Source organism: Chiloscyllium punctatum, chromosome 15 (assembly GCF_047496795.1).
Source record: "Chiloscyllium punctatum isolate Juve2018m chromosome 15, sChiPun1.3, whole genome shotgun sequence".
Lineage (NCBI taxonomy): Eukaryota > Metazoa > Chordata > Chondrichthyes > Orectolobiformes > Hemiscylliidae > Chiloscyllium > Chiloscyllium punctatum.
This window is the reverse complement of record NC_092753.1, coordinates 77,077,018-77,100,373: the sequence shown is the minus strand read 5'-3', so window position 1 is coordinate 77,100,373 and position 23,356 is coordinate 77,077,018. Positions and strand designations below refer to the sequence as shown.

The following is a 23,356-nucleotide window of genomic DNA, read 5'->3' as shown; positions in this document are numbered from 1 at the left end:
AATTGTGACCCCTAGTTAGTGACATATCAACTAGTGGAAACAGAATATCCTTCTTTAGCTTGTCAAAATTGTCAGAATTTTTAATACCTCAGTAAAGCCACCTCTTAATCATCTCTGCTCCAAGGTGAATAAGTCCAATTTCTCTAATCTTTCCTTGGTGTATAAAACCCCTCCTTGCTGGGATCATTCGAGTAAATCTCCTTTGCATACTCTCCAGAACATTAACATCCTTTCTTAAAAAAGATATCCAGAACTGAACACAATACACCAAATGTGGCCTGACCAATGATTTGCAGAGGTGTAGCATCACTTCCTTGCTTTTATAAACTATGCCACTATTTTAAACCCAAGGATCCTTTAAGCCTTCTGAACAACTATTTCAACTTCTGCTGACATGCCCCCCCACAGACCCCGTTGTCACTATCCCCACCCCCCAGAACCCCGAGGGGAACATTACCCCTGCTCATGCCTCCACCCCCATTCCCCCCACCATCACATCCACTCCAGGTACTTGCTCCGACCCCACTCCCAGCTCCACACCCACACCAGATCCCAGCTCCCGGCCCTGCCGAGTTTTCACCCTCCCCCCAGACCTCCCACTCACTGAGGACGAACGATCAGTTCTCAGCAAAGGACTCACCTTCATCCCCCTCCGTCCACGCATCAATGAATTTAATGCACGCCGTGACATTGAACACTTCTTCAGTCGCCTCCGCCTCAGAGCTTACTTTCACAATCAGGACTCCCGCCCATCTTCCGAGGACCCCTTCGCCCACCACCAACACACTGCATCCACCTGGACACTCCGCGCTGACCTATTACCTGCCCTCGACCTCTTCATTTCCAACTGCCGCCGGGACATTAACCGCCTCAACCTGTCTACCTCCCTCCCCCACTCCAACACCTCACCCTCACAACACGCAGCCCTCCAATCCCTCTGCTCTAATTCCAACCTCACCATTAAGCCAGCGGATAAAGGGGGCGCAGTGGTAGTCTGGCGCACTGACCTCTACACCGCTGCAGCCAAACGCCAACTCGAGGACACCTCTTCCTACTGCCCCCTCGACCATGACCCCACCCCCTATCACCAAACCATCACCTCCCAGACCATACAGAACCTCATCACCTCAGGAGATCTCCCACCCACAGCTTCCAACCTCATAGTCCGAGAACCCTGCACTGCTCAGTTCTACCTCCTTCCCAAGATCCACAAGCCTGACCACCCTGGCCGACCCATTGTCTCAGCATGCTCCTGCCCCACTGAACTCATCTCTACCTACCTCGACACTGTCCTATCCCCCCTAGTCCAGAAACTCCCCACATACGTTCGAGACACCACCCACACCCTCCACCTCCTCCAAGACTTCCGTTTCCCTGGCCCTCAACGCCTCATCTTCACCATGGATATCCAATCCCTCTACACCTCCATCCGCCATGACCAGGGCCTCCAAGCCCTCCATTTTTTCCTCTCCAGACATCCCCAACAGTACCCTTCCACTGACACTCTCATTCGTTTGGCCGAATTGGTCCTCACCCTTAACAATTTCACCTTTGAATCCTCCCACTTCCTCCAGATCAAAGGCGTAGCCATGGGCACACGTATGGGCCCCAGCTATGCCTGTCTCTTTGTTGGCTATGTAGAACAGTTGATCTTCCGTAATTACACCGGCACCACTCCCCACCTCTTCCTCCGCTACATTGATGACTGCACTGGTGCCACCTCGTGCTCCCACGAGGAGGTTGAGCAATTCATCAACTTCACCAACACATTCCACCCTGACCTTAAATTTACCTGGACCATCTCTGACACCTCGCTCCCCTTTCTGGACCTCTCCATCTCCATTAATGACGACCGACTTGACACTGACATTTTTTACAAACGCACCGACTCCCACAGCTACCTGGATTACACCTCTTCCCACCCTATCTCTTGCAAAAATGCCATCCCGTATTCCCAATTTCTCCGCCTCCGCCATATCTGCTCCCAGGAGGACCAGTTTCACCATAGAACACACCAGATGTCCTCCTTCTTTAGAGACCGCAATTTCCCTTCCCACGTGGTTAAAGATGCCCTCCAACGCATCTCGTCCACATCCCGCACCTCTGCCCTCAAACCCCACCCCTCCAACCGTAACAAGGACAGAACGCCCCTGGTGCTCACCTTCCACCCTACAAACCTTCGCATAAACCAAATCATCCGCCAACATTTCCGCCACCTCCAAAAAGACCCCACAAACAGGGATATATTTCCCTCCCCACCCCTTTCTGCCTTCCGCAAAGACCGTTCCCTCCGCGACTACATGGTCAGGTCCACACCCCCCTACAACCCACCCTCCCATTCTGGCACTTTCCCCTGCCACCGCAGGAACTGTAAAACCTGTGCCCACACCACCTCCCTCACCTCTATCCAAGGCCTCAAAGGAGCCTTCCACATCCATCAAAGTTTCACCTGCACATCCACCAATATCATTTATTGTATCCGTTGCTCCCGATGTGGTCTCCTCTACATTGGGGAGACTGGGCGCCTCCTAGCAGAGCGCTTTAGGGAACATGTCCGAGACACCCGCACCAATCAACCAAACCGCCCCGTGGCCCAACATTTCAACTCCCCCTCCCATTCTGCCGAGGACATGGAGGTCCTGGGCCTCCTTCACCGCTGCTCCCTCACCACCAGACGCCTGGTGGAATAACGCCTCATCTTCCGCCTCGGAACACTTCAACCCCAGGGCATGAAAGTGGACTTCAACAGTTTCCTCATTTCTCCTTCCCCCACCTCATCCTAGTTTCAAACTTCCAGCTCAGCACGGTCTCCTTGACTTGTCTGGACTTGTCTGACCTGCCTATCTCCTTTTCCACCTATCCACTCCACCGTCTCCTCCTTGACCTATCACCTTCATCTCCTCCCCCACTCACCCATTGTATTCTATGCTACTCTCTCCCCACCCCCATCCTCCTCTAGCTTATCTCTCCACGCTTCTGGCTCACTGCCTTTATTCCTGATGAAGGTCTTTTGCCTGAAACGTCGATTTCGCTGCTCGTTGGATGCTGCCTGAACTGCTGTGCTATTCCAGCACCACTAATCCAGTAACTTTTTCAACTTGCCTGGCTGCCTTCAGAGAATTATGCATGCGAACCCAAGGCTCCTTCATCTGTACTTCTCTCAAAGTTATACTATTGAGTCTGTATTGTTTCTTCTACCAAAATGCATTACCTCACATTTCTCTGCATTGAAATTATCTGTCAGGTGTCTGTCCATCTGACCAATTTGTCAATGTCCCACTGAAGTTATCTAGAGATTACAAGGAGATCTTGATCAACTGGGTCAATAGGCTGAGGAGTGGTTGGTGGAGTCAATTAGGATAAATGCAAGGTCTTGCATTTTAGTAAAACAAACAGGGGCAGGACTTATACAACTAATCATTAAGTCCTGAGTAGTGTTCAGAGAAAGTGAGGACTCAGCTGCTGGAGATCAGAGTCAAAAACTGTGGAGCTGGAAACAGCACAGCAGGCAGCATCTGAGGTGCAGGTGAGTCAATGTTTCAGGCACAAGCCCTTCATCAGGAACTCCTGAAGGGCTTATGCCCAAAATGACGACTCTCCTGCACCTTGGATGCTGCTTAACTTGCTGTACTTTTCCAGCACCACATTTTTCAACTTGAGTAGTGCTTAGAACAGAGAGATCTAGGGGTTCAGGTATATAATTCTTTGAAATTTGCATCACAGATAGACAGGGTAGTTAAAAAGGCATTTAGCATGCTTGCCTTTATTGCTCAAACTTTGATCAAAGGAGTTGGGATGTCATGTTGAGGGCATACAGGACATTGGAGAGGCCTGTTCTGGAGTGCTATGCGCTATTCTGGTCACCTTGTTATCAGAAGGATATTATTGAACTGGAGAGGGTTGGGTTTGAGATACAAAAATGGACTGGAAAGGCTGGGACTTTTTATATTGGCATGGAGGAGGTTGAGGGGTGACCTTTTTAAGGTTTATAAAATCACAAGGGACATAGATAAGGTGAATAACAAGGGTCTTTTCCTTATGGTGGGAGAGTTCAAAGCTAGGGGGCAAATTTTTAAAGTGAGAAGAGAGAGTTTTAAAAAGGACATGAGCAGCAACTTTCTTTTTAACAGAGTGGTTTGCGTGTGGAATGAACTGCCAGAGGAAGTATTGGTTATAACATTTAAAAGCCATTTAAAGAAGTTCATGATTAAGAAATTTTTGGAGGTATTTGGGCCAAGTGCAGGCAGGTGGGACTATTTTAGTCCGGAAACATGGTCAGCATGGACTGGTTCTACCAAGGGGTCTGTTTCCATGCAACATGATTCTAAGTTGCTAAGTGTCAGCTTCACGATTTTATTTTAGATTAGATTAGATTCCCTACAGTGTGGAAACAGGCCCTTTGGCCCAACAAGTCCACACCGACCCTCTAAAGACCAACCCACCCAGACCCATTCCCCTACACTTACCCTGACTAATCCACATAACACTATGGGCAATATAGCATGGCCAATTCACCTAACCTGCACATCTTTGGACTGTGGGAGGAAACCCACGCAGACACGGGGAGAACATGCAAATTCCACAGTTGCCCGAGATGGGAATTGAACCCGGGTCCTTGGTGCTGTTTCTATTCTCCTTAGCTTCAGATCATCTTGCTCTCAACACCCATCTCCATTTATAGAAATCATGTATGTAAATCAGAAAAAGCCAAGGTTCCAACACTGATCTCTGGGGAACATTACTTTCAACTCATCTCCAATCTGAAAAATGCCTACCTATACCAATTCTCTGCTTCCTATCTTTCATTCAACATCTAATTCATGCTATCAAGGACACATCAACCCTAAACATTTATAATTACTAATCAACTGGCATGTGGCACCATATCAAATGGTTTCAGACAATCCAAATATACAACATCCACAGTGATATCCTCATTCACTGCCTGCGTCACTTCGTTAAAGAACTCAATCAAATGGTCAGTTAAGTCAAGTATTAACCTGTTTTACTAATGTGATTTCATATAAAACATTCATTTTCTCTTTTTCAAAACAAAACGATCAAATCTGTAGGATTAATAGTCATAATCAATACTGATAAGACCATAAGAAACAGGAACAGGAGTAAACTGTGCAGCCCCTTGAGCCTGTTCTTCCATTCAATTGGACCAGAATTGATCTGACAGTCCTCATGACCACTTTCCTGTATTTCCCATAACCCTTGATTCTCCTACTGATCAAGAATCTATCCATTTTTCTTAGCTCTCTGTGGCAGAGAGTTCCACAAACTTGCAATCCTCAGAAGAAATTCCTCATCTCAGTCACTGAATTAAGAGCTGCCAATTTAAGACAATGCCCTCTGGTTGTAGACTGTCCCATGATGGGAAACATCCTCTCAGCATTTATCCTGCCAAGCCCTTTAAGAATCTATATGTTACAGTGAGATCATAATTCATTCTTCTAAAGAGTAGAGTCCAAATCTGTTTAGCCTTTGCTCATAAGACAATCCCTCCACACTAGGAATCATTCTTTCCTGAACTACCTACAACAAAATAATATATTTTCTTAAATAAATGGTCCAAAATTATTCACAATACCTTAAATGTGGTCTCACTTTGTACAGTTGCAGTAAGACTTCTTTACTCTTCTACTCCAACCCCCTTCAGGGACCAATATTCCATGAACCTTCCTGATTCCCTACAGCTTGTATGCTAGCTTTCTGTATTTCAAGTACACCCATGTCCTTTTGTGTTGAAGTTTCCTGAATTTAAATATTATTTGTTTAAAGTGTTCACCCCCCACCTCCTAGTTCCTGAGTTTCCAATGATTGGTATAGGGACAACATCCACACAAAAAGTCTCGGGCTGGTACTGATGAAACATCTTGAAACACTGCAGTCTTTATTCATTGTTAGGTGTTAAGTGGAGGGCAAGCATTCTTCTGTACCTGATAGGGTAGAGGAGGTACAAATGAGGGAAATCAACCTCAAGTTATTCTTCCAGACTTACAACAGCAGAGGGTCACTGGACCTGAAACATTAACAGGTGCAGCCAGATCTGCTGAGCTTTTCCAAAAAAAGTTCTGTCTTTGTTTCTGATGCCATATATGCTTGCATTTTTAAAACCAAACTTAAAAGGACAAAATTTGGACGTTAACTTTTACATGGCTAACATTTTCAAGGAATGGACATGAATTCGTGATTTGGGCCAAAATGAATGGATAAGGTCACCTCTCATGGCCAGGAACACAAAATATTGCCAAATTAATTTAAATAGCATTTAATAGTATTCATGGGTGGCACAGTGGCTCAGTGATTAGCACTGCTGCCTCATAGCGCCAGGGACCCAGGTTCAATCCCTGCCTCAGGTGACTGTGTGTGTGGAGTTTGCACATTCTCCCAGTGTGGGTGGGTTACCTCCGGGTGCTCCCGTTTCCTCCCACAATCCAATGATGTGCAGGTTAGGTGAATTGGCCATGCTAAATTGCTCATAGTGTTAGGTGTATTAGTCAGGGGTAAATATGGAGAATGGGTCTGGGTGGATTACTCTTTGGAGGATCGGTGTAGACTTGTTGGGCCGAAGGGCCTGTTTCCATACTGTAAGGAATCTAATCTAATCTTAAACCAATATGAAAATAGAGCAGTGGCTCATTTCATAAACCCCTCAAACCCAATCCATGACACACACCCCTGAGGAATACTGCAGGGAAAAAAAACAGCCTGAAATTGCATTTCTATCGCATTTCACAAAAATATTGTTCATTCCTCCAGGCAACTATTTCAGTGATATCAACAAATCCACCATCCACTCTTGCACAGCGCTAGGTGCCCCTGGTTAAAAATAGAATCAACACTTACTTTAATTATCTCTTTGTAACTTTTATTTTTTGTTGTTGTTACTCACATTGAGAAGCATTTGTTAATTTCACCCTTAACTTTGCATCTGCAGTCCAGCTATTTCGAGCAATGGCTTCTTTCCTTCCAATATCAAATAATGTTTCGCCTTGACTTTCTTTTTGCTTTGACCCCCAAAAACCTAGCATTCACAAATCATGTAGTTGACTTGTACAGGATCAACTTTTACATGAGTACATAGTTTTATTGTTATTGCTACCACAAAACTCTGCACCGTGTCTGAATTTTGACCACAGTTGGTGCACACTCAGAGCAGAAAATAATAAGCAAAATATTAATTTGATCAGTGCCTGATGTTGTATTACTCTAATTTCGCAATGCACCCATTAGAACAAAACTAGATTAAGTGAACACATTGTTACCAATACTAAATATATAACCAAGTTCCTATTGCAGATTATCATGGATGAACTGATCAAGTTAATTACTTGGGTAAAAGAACGGAAAAAAAGACATTCTGCTTCCTGAAACTTATCAGCCATGACTGAATGATAGAGCAGACTCAGTGAGCTAAATGACATGATTTGGCTTCTATATCTTCTAACCATATCATCTGCTGGGACAAATGATAGCTTGGGAATGGAACTCAAATTAGTGTACGAAGAGGCTAAATAGATTAGTCTTTACATGAAATTGTTGTTTGGTAGGTTTGCCTTTTTTGGTCAGTGCATTGAGTATAGGAGTTGGGAGGTTGTGTAACAGTTGAATAGGACATTAGCTAGGCCACTTTTGGAGTATTGTGTGCAATTCTGGTCTCCTTCCTATAGGAAGGATGTTGTGAAACTTGAAAAGGTTCAGAAAAGATATACAAGGATACTGCCAAGGTTGAAGGGCTTGGGCTATCGGGGGAGGCTGAATAGGTTGGGGCTATTTTCCCTGGAGTGTTGGAGGCTGAGGAGTGACCTCAGAAGTTTATGAAATTGAGGTGGTCATGGATAGGGTGAATAGGCAAGGTCTTTTCTCTTTGATGGAGGAATCAAAAACTAGAGGGCATAAGTGTAAGGTGTGAGAGGAAAGATAGAAAAGGGACATAAGGGACTTTTCCATATAGAGAGTGGTACGTGGAATGAGCTGCCAGAGGAAGTGCTGGAGGCTGGGACAATTACAACTTTTAAAAGGCATCTGGATGGGTACATGAATAGGAAAGGTTTAGAGGGATATGGGCCAAATGTGGCAAATGGGAATAGGTTTACATAGGACATCTGGCCAGCATGGACGAGAACAAAGACTGTTTCCGTGCTGTATATCTTTATGACTAAATCATGGTTCTTTGGGCACTGAAGTGAAAACAAGCTCTGTAGAATGTCAGTAATGAAAGTAATCTTTGGCTGATTTTTAAGAGAAAAGTTTAGCAGGCAGTTGTGAGATGTTTCTTGCAAGACTTCGCTATACAAATATCCTAATGGGTGATGAGGAAAGCAGACAATTGGAGCAGACAGTGGAGGCGAGGTGCTTGCAATTTCATTAGTAAGAGAAATATAGTTTCATTTTTACCAATTACTTCAAAAAGAATTTAACTCAGAACTCCCACTTCTGAAATGTCAGAAAACAAGACAAAATGCTAAATTCAGCATTACAAGCAGGTTGAACAAAACCTTATCATTTTTAACTGGTGCCATTTAGAACAAATTTCAACTAGAAACCTCAATGACTAGTAATGAATGTCACGTAGTAATTGGAGCTGTTCTGATTCCACAGAAATGAAGCTTTTAGCTATATGTTAGCAATAGAAGCTTTATTATCAGCATCTCTTTACAGCAGATATTATTTTTAAGGAAACATATCACTCATGGGAAGCCCAAATTTTATTACATAGGAGTCAAAAGTTCAGCTCTCTAAACCAGTTCAGTTCACGGATAGTTCATAATTGAAAAATTACTTGATTGCGGAAATCAAAGCACACCGCAAAGCTGTTTAAGTATATAAAATGTTGGAAAGACATCAAAAATAATACACACTCATTCAAAATTGCAAGATCAACATGGATGAAGGGTTATACAGAAAATCACTACTTTTCAGATCAACATATTGTACACAGCCAAAATCTTCTCTTTTCAATTCAATTTACTGGTGAACAACCTTCTCCATCAAATTCCATTTGTTTCACTGCAATGGTGATAGGTAGATTTTCTAACCATAATACAGTTAGGAGATATAGAAGCCAAATCATGCCATTCAACTCACTGAGTCTGCTCCACCATTTGATCATGGTTAATATATTTCTCAACCTCATCTCCTGCCTTCTCCCAGTAACCCTTACTAATCATGCATCTGTCTACTTCTGTGTTAAATACACAGAATGATTTGGCCTCCACAACCTTCTGTGGCAATGAGTTCTACAGATTAGCCACCATCTGGCTGAAGAAATTTCCTTTCTTTTTGATTCTAAAGGGTCATCCCTTCATGAGGCTGTGGTCTAGTCTCTCCTACTAGTTTTCCAGAAGAAGGGCTCATGCCCGAAACGTCGATTCTCCTGCTCCTTGGATGCTGCCTGACCTGCTGCGCTTTTCCAGCAACACATTTTCAGCTCTGATCTCCAGCATCTGCGGTCCTCACTTTCTCCAAGTGGAAACATCTTCTCTCTCTTCACTCTATCCAGGCCTCTCAGTATTCTGCAAGTTTCAATGAAATTCCCTTCATCCATTTAAACAGTCCTAGAGTCCACAACCGCTCCTCATATGACAAGCCCTTTATCCCCAGGTTCATTATTGTAGACAGCCTCTGGGACCTCTCCAGTGCCAGCACATTCTTACTTAGATACATGGCACAAAATTGATCACAATATTTCAAATGCAGTCTGACCATAGCCTTACACAGCTTCAACAGGATATCTCTGCTCTTGTACATTAACTCTCTTGAAATGAATGCAAACATTCCTTTTGCCTTCTTGACTGCCAAATGCATTTTCATATTAACCTAAAAAAGGACTCCAAAGTCTCTTTGCACTTCAGATTTATAGAGTCACACAGCACAGAATCTCATCTGCACTAACCAGATATTCCAAAGTGATGTAATCCCATTTGCCAGCATTTGGCCCATCTCTCTTTAAAAAGGGTAAAAACAATGACTGGAGATGCTGGAAACCAGATTCTGAATTAGTGGTGCTGGAAGAGCACAGCAGTTCAGGCAGCATCCAAGTAGCTAACTCTTCCTACTCAAATATCTATCCAGATGCCTTTTAAATGTTACAATTGCACCCACATCCACCACTTCCTCTGGCAGCTCATTCCATACATGCACTACCCTCTGCATGAAAAACTTACCCCTCAGATTCTTTCCAAGTCTTCCCCATCTCACCTTAAATCTATGCCTCGAGTTTGGACCTCACCACCCGGGAAAAAGACCTTGGCAATTCATCCTACCCATCTGATGCATGATTTTATACATTTCTATAAGGCCATCTTCAGTCTCTGACAGTCTAGGGGACAAAAGCCCCAGCCTATTTAGCACCTCCTTATAACTCAAAACCTCCAGTCCTGACAATATCCTTGTAAACTTTTCTGTGCTCTCTCAAGCCTAACATCCTTCCTATGGAAGAATGATCAGAATTGTGCACAGCATTCTAAAAGCCTCACCAATGTCATGTACAGACACAGCATGCTGTCCCAACTCCTACACTTAAGGTTCTGACAATGAAGGCAAGTGTGCCAAATGCCGCCTTAACCATCTTGTCCACCTGCAACTCCACTTTTAAGGAATTATGCACCTGCATCTCTAGGTCTCTTTGTTCAGCAACACTCCTGATTGCCCTCCCATTAACTGTATAACTCCTGTCCTGGTTTGCATTACCAAAGTGCAACACCTCACATTTATCTAAATTAAACTCCATCTGCCACTCCTTGGCCGACTGGTGCATCTCATCTGAGATGATCTTCTCCACTGTACACTAAACCACCTATTTTGGTGTAATCTGCAAACTTACTAACTACGCCTCCTATATTCACATCCAAACCATTTATATAAATAATGAAAAACAGCGGACTCAGCACCGATCCTTGTGGCACACCGATGATCAGAAGCGTCCAGTCCAAAACACAACCCTCTATCACCACCTTCTGACTCCTACCTTCAAGTCAATTTTATATCCAATTGGCTGGCTCCCACAGGTCTCATGTGATCTAATCTTACTGACCAATCTACTGTGCAGAATCTTGTTGAATGCTTTGCTGAAGTCCATATTGACAATATCTACTGTTTTACTTTCAATCATCTTTGTTGCCTCTTCAAAAAACTTAAGTTAGTGAAACATGATATCCCATGCACAAAATCACATTGACTATCCCTGATCAGTCCTTGCCTTTCCAAATGCATGTAAATCCTGTCCCTCCAACAACTTACCTACCACTGCCTTCAGGCTCATTGTCTATATTTCCTTGTTTTTTTCCTTACAGTCTTTCTTAAACAATGCACATTAGCCAACCTTCAGACTTCTAGCACTTTACCCATGGTTGTTGATGATACAAGTATCTAAGAGGCCCAGCAATCTTCCTTCAAAGGCTTTCCCCATTCAGAAAATAGTCTACTCCCATATTCTTCTTACCCAAGTGACTTTATACTTTCTCAGATAGTATTCCATCTGTCACTTCTATGTCCCATTCTCCTTGCCTGTCCAGGTTTTTCTGCAGTCTCTATTTCCTCAACACGACCTGTCCCTCTCCTTACCTTTGTGTCACCTGCAAACTTAGCAACAATGCCCTCAGTTCCTTTGCCCAGATGACTAATGTTTAACATGAATAGTTACGGTCTCAACACTGACTTTTGTATAACTCCATTAGTCACCGGCTGCCATTCTGAAATAGACCCCTTTATCTTCACTCGGTGCCTTCCGACAGTCAGCCCATCCTCAAATTGTGCTAGTACCTGGCCCCTAACACCATGGACTCTTATCTTATTTCAGAACCTCTTACGTGGCACCCTGTCAAAGGCATGCTGGAAATCCAAACAGATCATGTACATTGGCTTGGTTTTGTCTAAATTGCTTGTTACTTACTTGAAGAATTCTAACACTAAGCTCCCTGCTAATAAACTGCATAAGAACACAGTATTACTAAATCTATTAAAATGAAATAAATCAAACAATTGCATGACTATGTTATTTTAATTAAATCACAAGTGATGGGCTAGTGGGCAGATATGAATGAGCAAGATTATTTGGCCCTACTTAACACCTATAAACAATACTTCTTTTTAAAATACCAAAGCTTTTGTCCTTATCAGTCTTCCTGAATGTTGCTTCCATTTGCAAAAACTTCATAATAATTTAATTTGTCTTTTACATTAGTTTGAACTCATGCTATTTTCCCTGGGGCATCAGAAGTTGAGGGGTGACCTCATAGAAGTTTATAAAATCAAGAAGGACATGGATAGAGTGAATAGCCAAAGATTTTCCTCCAGGGTAGGGGAATCCAAAACTAAAGGTCATAGGTTTAAGTTGAGAGGGGAAAGATTTAAAAGGGACCCAATGGGTAATTTTTTCAAGCAGAGATGGTGCTGAGTGTGTATGGAATGAGCTGCCAGAAGTAGAGGAGGAGGCTGGTACAATTGCAACATTTAAAAGGCATTTGGATGGGTCCATGAATAAGAAGGCTTTAGAGGGATATGGACCAAAAGCTGGCAAATGGGACTAGATTAATGTAGGTATCTGGTCAGCATGGAGAAGTTGTACTGAAGGGTCTGTTTCCATGCTGTAGAGCTCTGTGACTCTGTGTGTGCTGTTGTCTTACTGTCACATCTTTTCCACTGTGATTTACTGTATAACTTTAAACACCTACTTCCAAAGCTGAAAAACTGAAGTTCCACTTCCAATAAGTCTACAGTTAGGATTCTATTGGTTTCCTTGTGTAAAAGTAAAAAAGCAGAATAATATTCCATAATTCAAGCCTACCTTTCTGTACCTTGTTCTCTATTATGAGTACAAGGATGAAAATCCATTGATTGATTGATCTGCTGCGATGGATCACACCGTCAACTAAATTCTTGAGCTCTTTCAACATCATTCACATAGTACTTACAACAGTCGCCCTACTTTATGTGCCCTAATTAAACTTCAATCATTTTAACAGATATTTTTGAAAATTTATTTCATAAGGTTTCAAACTTTTAACCTTGGAGCTAGTACATGCCTTAAAATTAGAGTTATAAAACTGTGGGAAGGTTTTAGTACTTTTCCTTTGTCTCAATTCTCTACCTCCGATTTTTCTTTGTCTCTTTCACATGCCAGAGTTGACTCCTGAATTCACTATGATTTACTTTCTCTTTGTTCTTGGTTCTGTTTCAATCCTTAAATCACATTGGCTGAATAAAATAAACTATGGATCCCATGCTTTCATTACATTGTCAGCTTACACTTTAACTTCCAGATAAAACCCATGAAGAGGAAAACATCCAATGGCATATACACAAGGTACTATGCCCCATGAAAATCAGTGTCAATATTGCAAAGAGGAACTAAGATAGGCCAAATAGTTTCCCGAATTTTTATCTGTTTACTGACACTACTGTATTACTTTTGGTTCAAGCTAACTTAGTTCTGCATTTGTTACACTCTTTTGTGGATTAGTCTTCAGAGCGTCAGTGTGGACTTGTTGAGCCAAATGGCCTGTTTCCACACTATAGAAATTCTATGAAATGAAAAAATTATCTGGTTACCATGTCCTTTCTTCTACACTGAAGACACTCAATGCATAATTAAATGAATCATCAGATTACTGACAGCACTCTTAGAACAGATGGAAATACTGTAGGCGAGAGAACAGAAACCTTGGCCGAGCAATCATTTCCAAACAAGTGTTGTAAATGTAAAATTTACAAGAAACACTAGCAAGTACTGGAAATCTGAAATCAAACAAAAAAAAGACAGGCTGGAAACGCTCATCAGGTCTATCTGATGAAGGAGCAGCCCCCCACCCCTCCCGAAAGCTAGTACTTCCAAATAAACCTGTTGGACTACAACCTGTGGTGTTGTGATTTTTATTTCTAAATGCATGACCTGGTGGTGAAGAACCTTACATGTCCCGTCTTTATGCAAATGCGTGTTCAATACTGTCAAATCCAAACAAAATAAAAATAGAGTTAAAAATCACACAACACCAGGTTATAGTCCAACAGGTTTAATTGGAAGCACTAGCTTTCGGAGCACCGCTCCTTCATCAGGTGGTTGTAGCGGCGCTCGGAAAGCTAGTGTGCTTCCAATTAAACCTGCTGGACTATAACCTGGTGTTGTGTGACTTTTTTTTACCTTTGTACACCCCAACACCGGCATCTCCAAATAAAAGTGAACCGCGTTCTATTTAGCAGTTGACCACGAAATGTTAAGTTACAATAATCAATTTAGTGAAAGATAAAGACGGGGCCCTTCACTTAATTCTTCAGTGATGAAAGCGCATCATTTGATCCCAGTAGCAGTTGGGATGGGCCGCGTCGACTGCCCCAAAGGTGAAAGCTGAAGGAAAAGCCCAGGTCTTACCTTGGAGAGTAGCCATTGTCAGGATAAAGGCCCACGGCCGTCCCCCCGCCACCACAGCCATACTACTCAGCTCTTCCACCCCTCGCTCGTTCCCCCACTCTCTGCAGACTCTCGTTCAGCTTCCATGTGATTTACAGGAAACATTGTACCACAGCCTGACTCCACTGCGTCACCAACATCCGAAAGCCCAACTCACCCGCTCCGCTCCGCCCCGCCCCACTGGGCCGGCTGACAGATGGCGCCGCCCACACTCCCACTCACATTGCCCCCAGCGGCCCGGCAGACTCACTGCACCATTGACACTGAGCCGGGCACAAAGTCATGAATGAACTCTTCACTCGCGCCAGTGTGAATGCACGGAATGGAGAAAACAGGGTTTTAGGAGTTACAGGCACCGACTTTGGCGTTAACGGAGACTTAGCTCTAGGAATGGCATGCCTGGACGTTCAATATTCCTGGTTGCAAGGTGTTTGGAAACTGCAGGGAAGGAAAAATGAATGGAGGGAAGGACAATTGATGTTACGGACAGCATCGCTGCATTGGGGAAAGAGGACGTTTCAAGGAGATCAAAGACAGAATCGATTTGATTATAGTAAAAGAGCAAGTCGGGTGTAATTACATTAATTGAAACCAAGAACTGTGATGTCTCAAGTCCGAAGCAAACAAAACCCCTGTTTGGCAAAAAAAAGCCCTGAAGAAGGGTCACCAGCCTCAAAATGTCAACTTTGCTTTCTCTCGACAGATGCTGCTCCACCTGCTGAGTTTCTCCCAGCAATTTCTGTTTTAGCTTGTATAATTACATTGCTAGGTGTAATCTAAAGACCATCAAACTAGTGAGAAGAGTATGGAAGAACAAATATACAAATGGGACTTTATAATGTGGGACTTCAGTTGTCTGTATATAGACTGGGGTAATGGTAATTTAATGGGCAACATTCTTGGATTGTGTTCAGGAGAATTTCCGGCAGCAAAATGTATCCAGCTGAAAAGAAAGGAGGCAGTGCATACAGTTCTCAGCAAAGGACTCAGCTTTGTACCCTTATGTCTCTACCTCAATGAATTCCGGGCTCGACATGATGCTGAGCTCTTCTTCCTTCGTCTTTGTGCTCACTTCTTTGGGTAAGAGTCCCCTCCCCCCGCTCCACAGATCCTTTCACATCCCTCCAACATTCCACCTTTAATTGGACACCCCTGCCAGGACAATTTCCTGCCCTCGATCTTTTCATTGACAATTGTCAACAGGACATTAACCGCCTTAATTTCTCTGCCCCTTTTACTCATTCCAACCTCTCTCCATCCGAACTTTCTGCCTTTCGCTCCCTTAGGTCCAATCCCAACCTTGTCATCAAACCTGCTGACAAAGGGGGTGCTGTTGTCGTCTGGTGTACTGACCTCTACCTCGCAGAGGCTGAGCGCCAACTCTCAGATTCTTCCTCCTACCTTCCCCGGAGCATGACCACACCACTGAGCATCAAGCCGTTGTTTCCAACACCGTGACTGACTGTGCCTCCCCCCCACAGCTTCCAACCTCATAGTCTCCCAACCCCGGACAGCCCGTTTCTACCTACTCCCCAAACTCCACAAGAAGGACTGTCCCGGCAGGCCCATTGTGTCAGCATGCTCCTGCCCCACTGAACTTATTTCCTCCTACCTCAACTCCATCCTTACACCTCTGGTTCACTCCCTCCCCACCTATATCTGGGATTCCTCGGATGCCCTGCGACACCTTGAAAGCCTTCAATTTGCAGGCCCTAACCACCTTCTATTCACCATGGATGTGCAATCTCTTTACACCTCCATCCCACACCAAGACGGCTTGAAAGCTCTTCACTTCTTTCTTGAAAAGAGGCCCAAACAATCTCCATCCACCACCACTCTTCTCCCGCTGACTGAACTTGTTCTCTCTCTCAACAACTTCTCCTTCAACTCATCCCATATTCTCCAAATCAAAGGTGTAGCAATGGGTACCCGCACGGGTCCTAGCTATGTCTGCCTTTTCATGGGGTATGTGGAACATTTCTTGTTCCAAGCCTACCCAGGTCCCCTCCCACAATTGTTTTATCGGTACATCGATGACTATTTCTGTGCAGCTTCATACTCTCATCCTGACCTGGAAAATTTCATAAACTCCGCTTCCAGTTTCCATCCCTCCATCACCTTCACCTGGTCCACCTCTGACACTTGCCTTCCTTTCCTTGACCTTTCTGTCTCAATTTCTTGCAATAGTCTATCCACTAATATCCATTACAAACCCACTGACTCCCACAGCTATCTGGACTACAGCTCTTCTCACCCTATGTCCTGTAAGGACTCTATCCCTTTCTCTCAGCTCCTTCGCCTCTGCTGTATTTGTTCCAATGAGGCCACTTTCCAAAGTGGTGCTCTTAATATGTGCTCCTTCATCTCCAACTGTGGCTTCCCACCTACAGATGTTGACAGGGCTCTCTACAGCGTGCGGTCCATCTCCCGTGCCACGACCTTCACCCCCTCCCTCCCCTCCCAGAACAAGGATAGAGTGTCTCTTGTTCTCACCTTTCACCCCACCAGCCTTCACATGCAAAGGATAATCCTCCACCATTTTCGCCAACTCCAACACGACTCCACCACTAAACACATCTTCTCTTCCCTCCCCCTGTCTGCATTCTGCAGATCGTTCCCTCCGGGACAACCTAGTCCACTCCTCCATCACACCTAACACCTCTCCCATCACACACGGCACCTTCCCATGCAATCGCAGAAGGTGCAACACCTGCCCCTTTACCTCTTCCATGCTCACCATCCAAGGTCCCAAACACTCATTTCCGATTAAGCAGCGTTTCACTTGTACCTCTTTCAATTTGGTCTATTGCATTCGTTGCTCCCAATGTGGTCTCCTCTATATCGGAGAGACAAAACGCCAACTGGGTGATCGCTTTGCTGAGCACCTTCGGTCTGTAAGCAATCAGGTCCCGGACCTTCCCTTGGCTTGCCACTTCAACACACAATTCTGCTCCCATGCCCATATGTCTGTCCTTGACCTGCTGCAGTGTTCCAGTGAATCTCAGCACAAACTGGAGGAACAGCATCTCATCTTCCGACTAGGCACGTTACAGCCTGCCAGTCTCAACATTGAATTCAACAACTTCAGATGATTATTCCATCTCAACCCCTCTGTTTTCATTCTGCTCTGTAATTTTATTTTATTTATTTTATTCCCCTTTTTAAATTTTTTTTTCACTGTTCTGTACCTCTTATTTCTTGATTGTCTCTCTTTCTCTCACTCCCCACACTCTCATCACCTTTGCCATCTCCTCTTCCCCCTTTGCTACCCTTCTCCCCTGTTTTCCATTTTGCCTCTGCTTCACCCATCCTCCCCATCCCACACATATTTTGTCATGTAGCACCGGCTTCAGCCTTGGTCACTCACAGCTCCTAATCTCCCTATAATCTTTCTATGCACTATCATTATCACCTCTTTATTGCTACCTTTGCTGCTGGAGCCATGACTCACCTTCTCTCAGCCTAGTATAAATACCTCCCTATTTCTTCCTTTTTTAACTTTGACAAAGGGTCAGTTAGACTCAAAACGTCAGCTCTTTTCTCTCCTTACAGATGCTGCCAGACCTGCTGAGATTTTCCAGCATTTTCTCTTTTGGTTGGAGAAAGGAAGCAGTGGTCCAAGTAGATCAAGTGACAGTGAGGGTATACTTAGGAGACAGTGATCATTGTATCATAAGGTTCAGGATGCTAGTGAAAAATGATATTGGTCAGTCCAGAGTATGAGTAATCAACAGGCAGAGAGCTGACTGTAATGGTACAAGAATGATTTGGAGATGTCTGTGTTGGACTGGGGTGTACAAAGTTAAAAATCACACAATACCAGGTTATAGTCCAACAGGTTTAATTGGGAGCACACTAGCTTTCGGAGCGTCACTCCTTCATCAAGTGATAGTGGAGGGCTCAATCCTAACACAGAATTTCGATCTTCTTGGAGATCCTCTCCACTTTAAGCCGACAGTTAGTGGTGTCGATAGTAGTCATGATTTGGAGATGCTAGTGTTGGACTGGGGTGTACAAAGTTAAAAATCACACAACACCAAGTATATAGCTGGGCCATGTAGACCGGAAACAAAGGGATGTCGGCAAAAGCAGTAGCTGCATTTGAGTGGACTTCAAAGGGGAGATAGCTTCGCGCGCTCAAGACATATTTACACAAAAAGTCGGCTCAAAAAAATTCTGAACTCACTAGGCGACAAAGTCGATAGAAATGACAAAAAATTGTGCTTATGGCAGGTGTGAGGCAGTGAACATAATTGAGGACCAACTTGAATACAATAGGTTCAGAAGGGAAATTTAAAAAGTAAAAGAATGAAAGGAAGGTTATAAAAGTAGCAGCAAACTAAAATGGAATACCAAATTCTTCTATAAGGAAATCATTGGTAAAAGGATGATAAAAAGAATAGAACTGGTTAGGGACATTGGCATAAATATGCCTGCAGTTATAGAATTAGCTTGCTTCATCCAGCATTAAAATGAGGTCATAAATTCTCACAATGGTAGTTTGAGAAGGAGTTATCCCAAAGTAACATGGTCTACTTTGAACAAAGAATCTTACAAACTAATATATAGGGAGTTCTGTAAAAACAGCAGCATTAGATATCTGTAGGAGCCAGTTAGATAAGAGATGTATGAGAACAGACAGCCTGAAGGATGTAGCAAACTTTAAAAAAGTAGAATCCCACAATAAAAGAGACAAATGATAAGGGTGGGATTATGTCAGGTAAAAACTTTGATCAGACAAGTTAATTGGTCTATGAAAGTGACTGAGTTTTAGTCTTATGAATGAAAAAGATATCTTATTAGGTAAAAGACTTAGTCAAAGTAGAGGCAATTAATTTCATCTCAGAATATAACTGGAATGAATTATAATGTTGCTGCAAGATAGAGAGACCTTCCAAGGTCAAGAGCGACAGAAACTGCAAACAACTCAATAGATGAAGAATGCTAACAGTAGGCGTAACCATAAAACTTAACATATAACTAACTTTATATTAGAACTAATATTATGAATCATGTAGCAATTAGTAAGCTCTAACCTCCTTATGTATCTCCTTTGATTAGGTCAGTAAGAAATATGAGTAACAGAATTTGTTAGGGATAGCCATGAATATAATGAATAACAAAATTTGAGTAGTCCTTAGAGATAAACAAGTCTGAGAAATGTCTGAAAAAAAATTATTAACTTTGGCATGTGAATTAATTGGATACGTTGTAAGATCCCAAGGCCTGATAATTATGATGTCTGGTAAACATCATGAGGTCAGGGGGAACTTAGGGCTGTCCATAGAGGTGTCCATCCTTGATCAGGTGGTTCACAGGATTGGATGCAAATATTAAGGGGGAAGGAACAATAAAAATGTTGCATGGAATTATTGTAAAGTGAAATGTATAAAATTGCTGTATCCCACTGGGCAATCCCAAACGTCATTGACCTCTCCTGATCTGAGCTGTAATTAAGTGGGTGACCAGGCCCCACATGAAATCCAGAGGTCTCTGGCCTCTCTTGCATAAAGATCAATTGTACTTCTGAACACAGAACTTGAGGCTGCTTTTTGATATCTCCAACAGCAACCAGAAAAAGGAATTTATACCTGGAGGCAAGAGGCTGAGCTGAGATGTTAAATTAACACTTTGCATCTATCTTTACCTATGAAGCAGATGCTGCCTGGGCTGTGATGACAGAATTAAACTTTGTCACTAGCAGGCTTTAAAATTAATAGGGGTGAGGTACTTAATATTGATAATGTGTTGGGTCAGGTGAGAAGTATCCAAGAGTATTTTTTGAGTTGATTTATTATTGTCACATGTACCTAGGTATAGTGAAAAGTTTTGATTTGCATGCAGTATAGGCAGATCATCTGAAGTGCATAAGAATATAGAACAGAGTGAGGAATAACATGTAATTTGAAAAGAACAGAATGATTGTATGATATGTAAAAATAAAATCTGCTGGAGAGAACTTGCATAAAGTCACCATGCTTTGACGCCATCTTGGATCAAATATCTTGGCTATTGATGGAAATGAATGTGTAAATTGTTGAGACTGTGGAAATAATCTTTCAGTGTTCAGTGGTGTGGTGCCAGATGATTGAAAGATTGCAAGCATTAGGTCTTTCGCAAGAAAATTTGCAAAGATATGCTCAGCGATTACAGACTAGTTAGTTCAACGTAGGTGATGGGGAATCTTCTAGAAACAATTATTTGAGATAATGGTCACATGGATAAATATTCGTTGACTCAGAAAAGTCAGCATGGAGTTTTTAAGGAAAATCATATATAACTAATGTGCTGGAGCTTTTTTAAGAGTTACCAGATTGGGTAGATGAGGGCAAAGCTGATGATGCAGCATACATGGACTTTCAAATGACTGACAATGCAATGCTTTGTCATCATGGCTTTGCCAAGGGGAATGTCATGCCTAATAGATCCATTAGAATTCTTTGGGGAGGTAACAAGCAGGTTATACAAAGGTGAGTCAGTGTACTTGATCTAATTGGATTTCCAGAAGGTCTTTGACAAGATGCCACACAGGAGGTTGCTAAATAAGATAAGTGTCCATGGTGTTAGGGGTAAGGTATTGACATGGTTAGAGGATTGCCCAACTGCAGAAGGCAGAGTGAGGATACAAGGAACTTTTTTAAGATAGCAGCAGGAGATTAGTGGAGTTCCAGAATAGTCAGTGTTGGGACGACAACTATTCATGTTATATATAAACGATCTGTATGAAGGAACTGAGGGCATTGTTGCCAAGTTTGAAGGTGACACAAAGGTAGATGGAGGGACAGGTAATGTTGAGTAGGCAGAGAGGCTGCAGAAGGACTCAGGTAGTATAGAACAATGGGCAAAGAAGTGGCAGATTAAATATAACATGGGAAAGATAGGTTATGCACTTAAGTAGGAAGAATAGTGGTGTAGACCTTTTTCTAAATGGGAAAGGCTTCAGAACTCTGAAGCACAAAGGCACCTAGGAGTCCTAGTTTTTTAAACATGATTCGGAGATGCCGGTGTTGGACTGGGGTGTACAAAGTTAAAAATCACACAACACCAGGTTATAGTCCAACAGGTTTAATTGGAAGCACACTAGCTTTCGGAGCGATGCTCCTTCATCATGTGATTGTAGAGGGCTCGATCGTAACACAGAATTCATAGCAAAAATTTGCAGTGTGATGTAACTGAAATTATACATTGAAAAATTGATTGTCTGTTAAGCCTTTCATCTGTTAGAATACAGTGATTGAGCCCTCCACAATCACCTGCTGAAGGAGCATCGCTCTGAAAGCTAGTGTGCTTCCAATTAAACCTGTTGGACTATAACCTGGTGTTGTGTGATTTTTAACTTAGTTTTTTAAAGGTTAACATGCAGGTTCAATTGGCTGATAGGAAGGTAAATACAATGTTTACATTCATTTCAAGAGGGGTAGAACATAAGAGCAAGGCTGAATAGCTTTCTAGTGAGAACACATTTGGAATATTGTCAGCAGTTTTGGGCTCTATCTCCAAAGAATGATGTGTTGGCATTAGAGAGGTTCCAGAGGAAGTTTACAATAATGATCCCATGGATGAAGGGCTTGTCATATGAGGATAATTGTGGATTCTGGGTCTGTACTTGATGGAATTTGGAAGGATGAGGGGGAAATCTCATTGCAACTTACAAAATGCTGAGAGGTCTGGATAGAGTGGAGGTGAAGATGTTTCCACTCATAGGAGAGACAAGAACCCGAGGGCACCACCTCACAATGTGCTTGTGTCCTTTGAAAAATGTGTTAAGAAAGGCAGAAAATTTGAATTAATACAAATATCAAATTACCTGTGACAACTTGAAAGATAGCTGACAACAGGACTAAATTACGAGAAGCTATTTGAATTGTTTATTGATGGCAATGGCATTGGTGTCAGTATTGCTTTACTACAAGATGATATGGGAATCAAATGGCGTGTCAGTTATTTTTGCAATCAACTCAAGACATGTGAACAGAAATATTCAACAGTGAAGAAAGAAATGTTGTGTTGGTTCTACATTAGTTTGAAATCGGCTCAGTGGTTAGCACTGGTGCCTCACAGTGCCAGGGACCCAGGTTCAATTCCTGCCTTGGGCAACTGTCTGTGTGGAATTTGCACATGTCTCCCTGTGCCTGTGTGGGTTTCCTATGGGTGCTCTGGTTTCCTCCCACAGTCCAAAGATGTGCAGGTTAGGTGACTTGGCCATGCTAAATTGTCTGTAGTGTTAGGTGCATTAGTCAGGGGTAAATGTTGGGAATGGGTCTGGGTGTGTTGCTCTTCAGAGGGTCGGTGTAGACTTGTTGGGCCAAAGGGCCGCTCTCCAAACTGTAGGGAATTTAATCTAATCTATATCACCAACAATGTGGACAAATCTATTATTTATATGGACCATAATCTTTTGACTTCTTCAGAGAAATTTCAGGCAGGAATTTAGTTGTTTTGGTGTTTTGTTTTAGCTGTATAATTTAAAAATAATTCATGGACCTGGAAGAGGTAGTGCTTTAGAGAATGCTTTATCAAGAGCAGACATGAAATAAACTGAATGCTGTGATTCAAATAGACTTAAAGTAATGTGGGAAACTCATTAAATGTTTAATTTCAATATATTATTAGTGCTAATGAAAAGGACTTAAAATTGATGGGAAATAAAAATACCTCTTCAAGATAACATTTCTTTTTGGGGGCAAGTGTGATGAAAGGTATGTGTTTTTTTTATATTTTGTCATTTTTGAAATTTAGGAAATAGATGAGACTTTGTTTTGTGTGTTTTAAGTTTTTTAACATTGTGTTTTATAGTTTGGTTTCATATTTTTATAGTTCTTTTGTTTTCCTTTTGTGTAATAAACATCTGTTTCAGCCCTAAGAAAGATCTATAACTTTGTGCATTAATTTTTCAAGGAATAATCATTGTTACCTAAAATAAATGATTTATAGAATCCC

General features: G+C 42.6%; 1 protein-coding gene across 4 annotated transcripts in view; it reads right to left on the bottom strand.

Annotated features, from left to right (window-relative positions):
- LOC140486422 (interferon alpha/beta receptor 1a-like) overlaps positions 1-14,571 on the bottom strand; it is a 39,394-nt gene extending 24,823 nt beyond the window's left edge. For 2 of the 4 annotated variants that reach the window (XM_072585530.1, XM_072585532.1), the window contains exon 1: positions 14,378-14,571. In XM_072585530.1, coding sequence (XP_072441631.1) covers positions 14,378-14,438 — 61 coding nt within the window. In that variant the 5' untranslated portion in view covers positions 14,439-14,571. Of the gene's footprint in view, positions 1-5,801; positions 5,948-14,377 lie in introns of those variants that run through there. The other 2 variants (XM_072585529.1, XM_072585528.1) reach the window with 2 other exon arrangements.
- Positions 14,572-23,356: the final 8,785 nt, after the last annotated feature.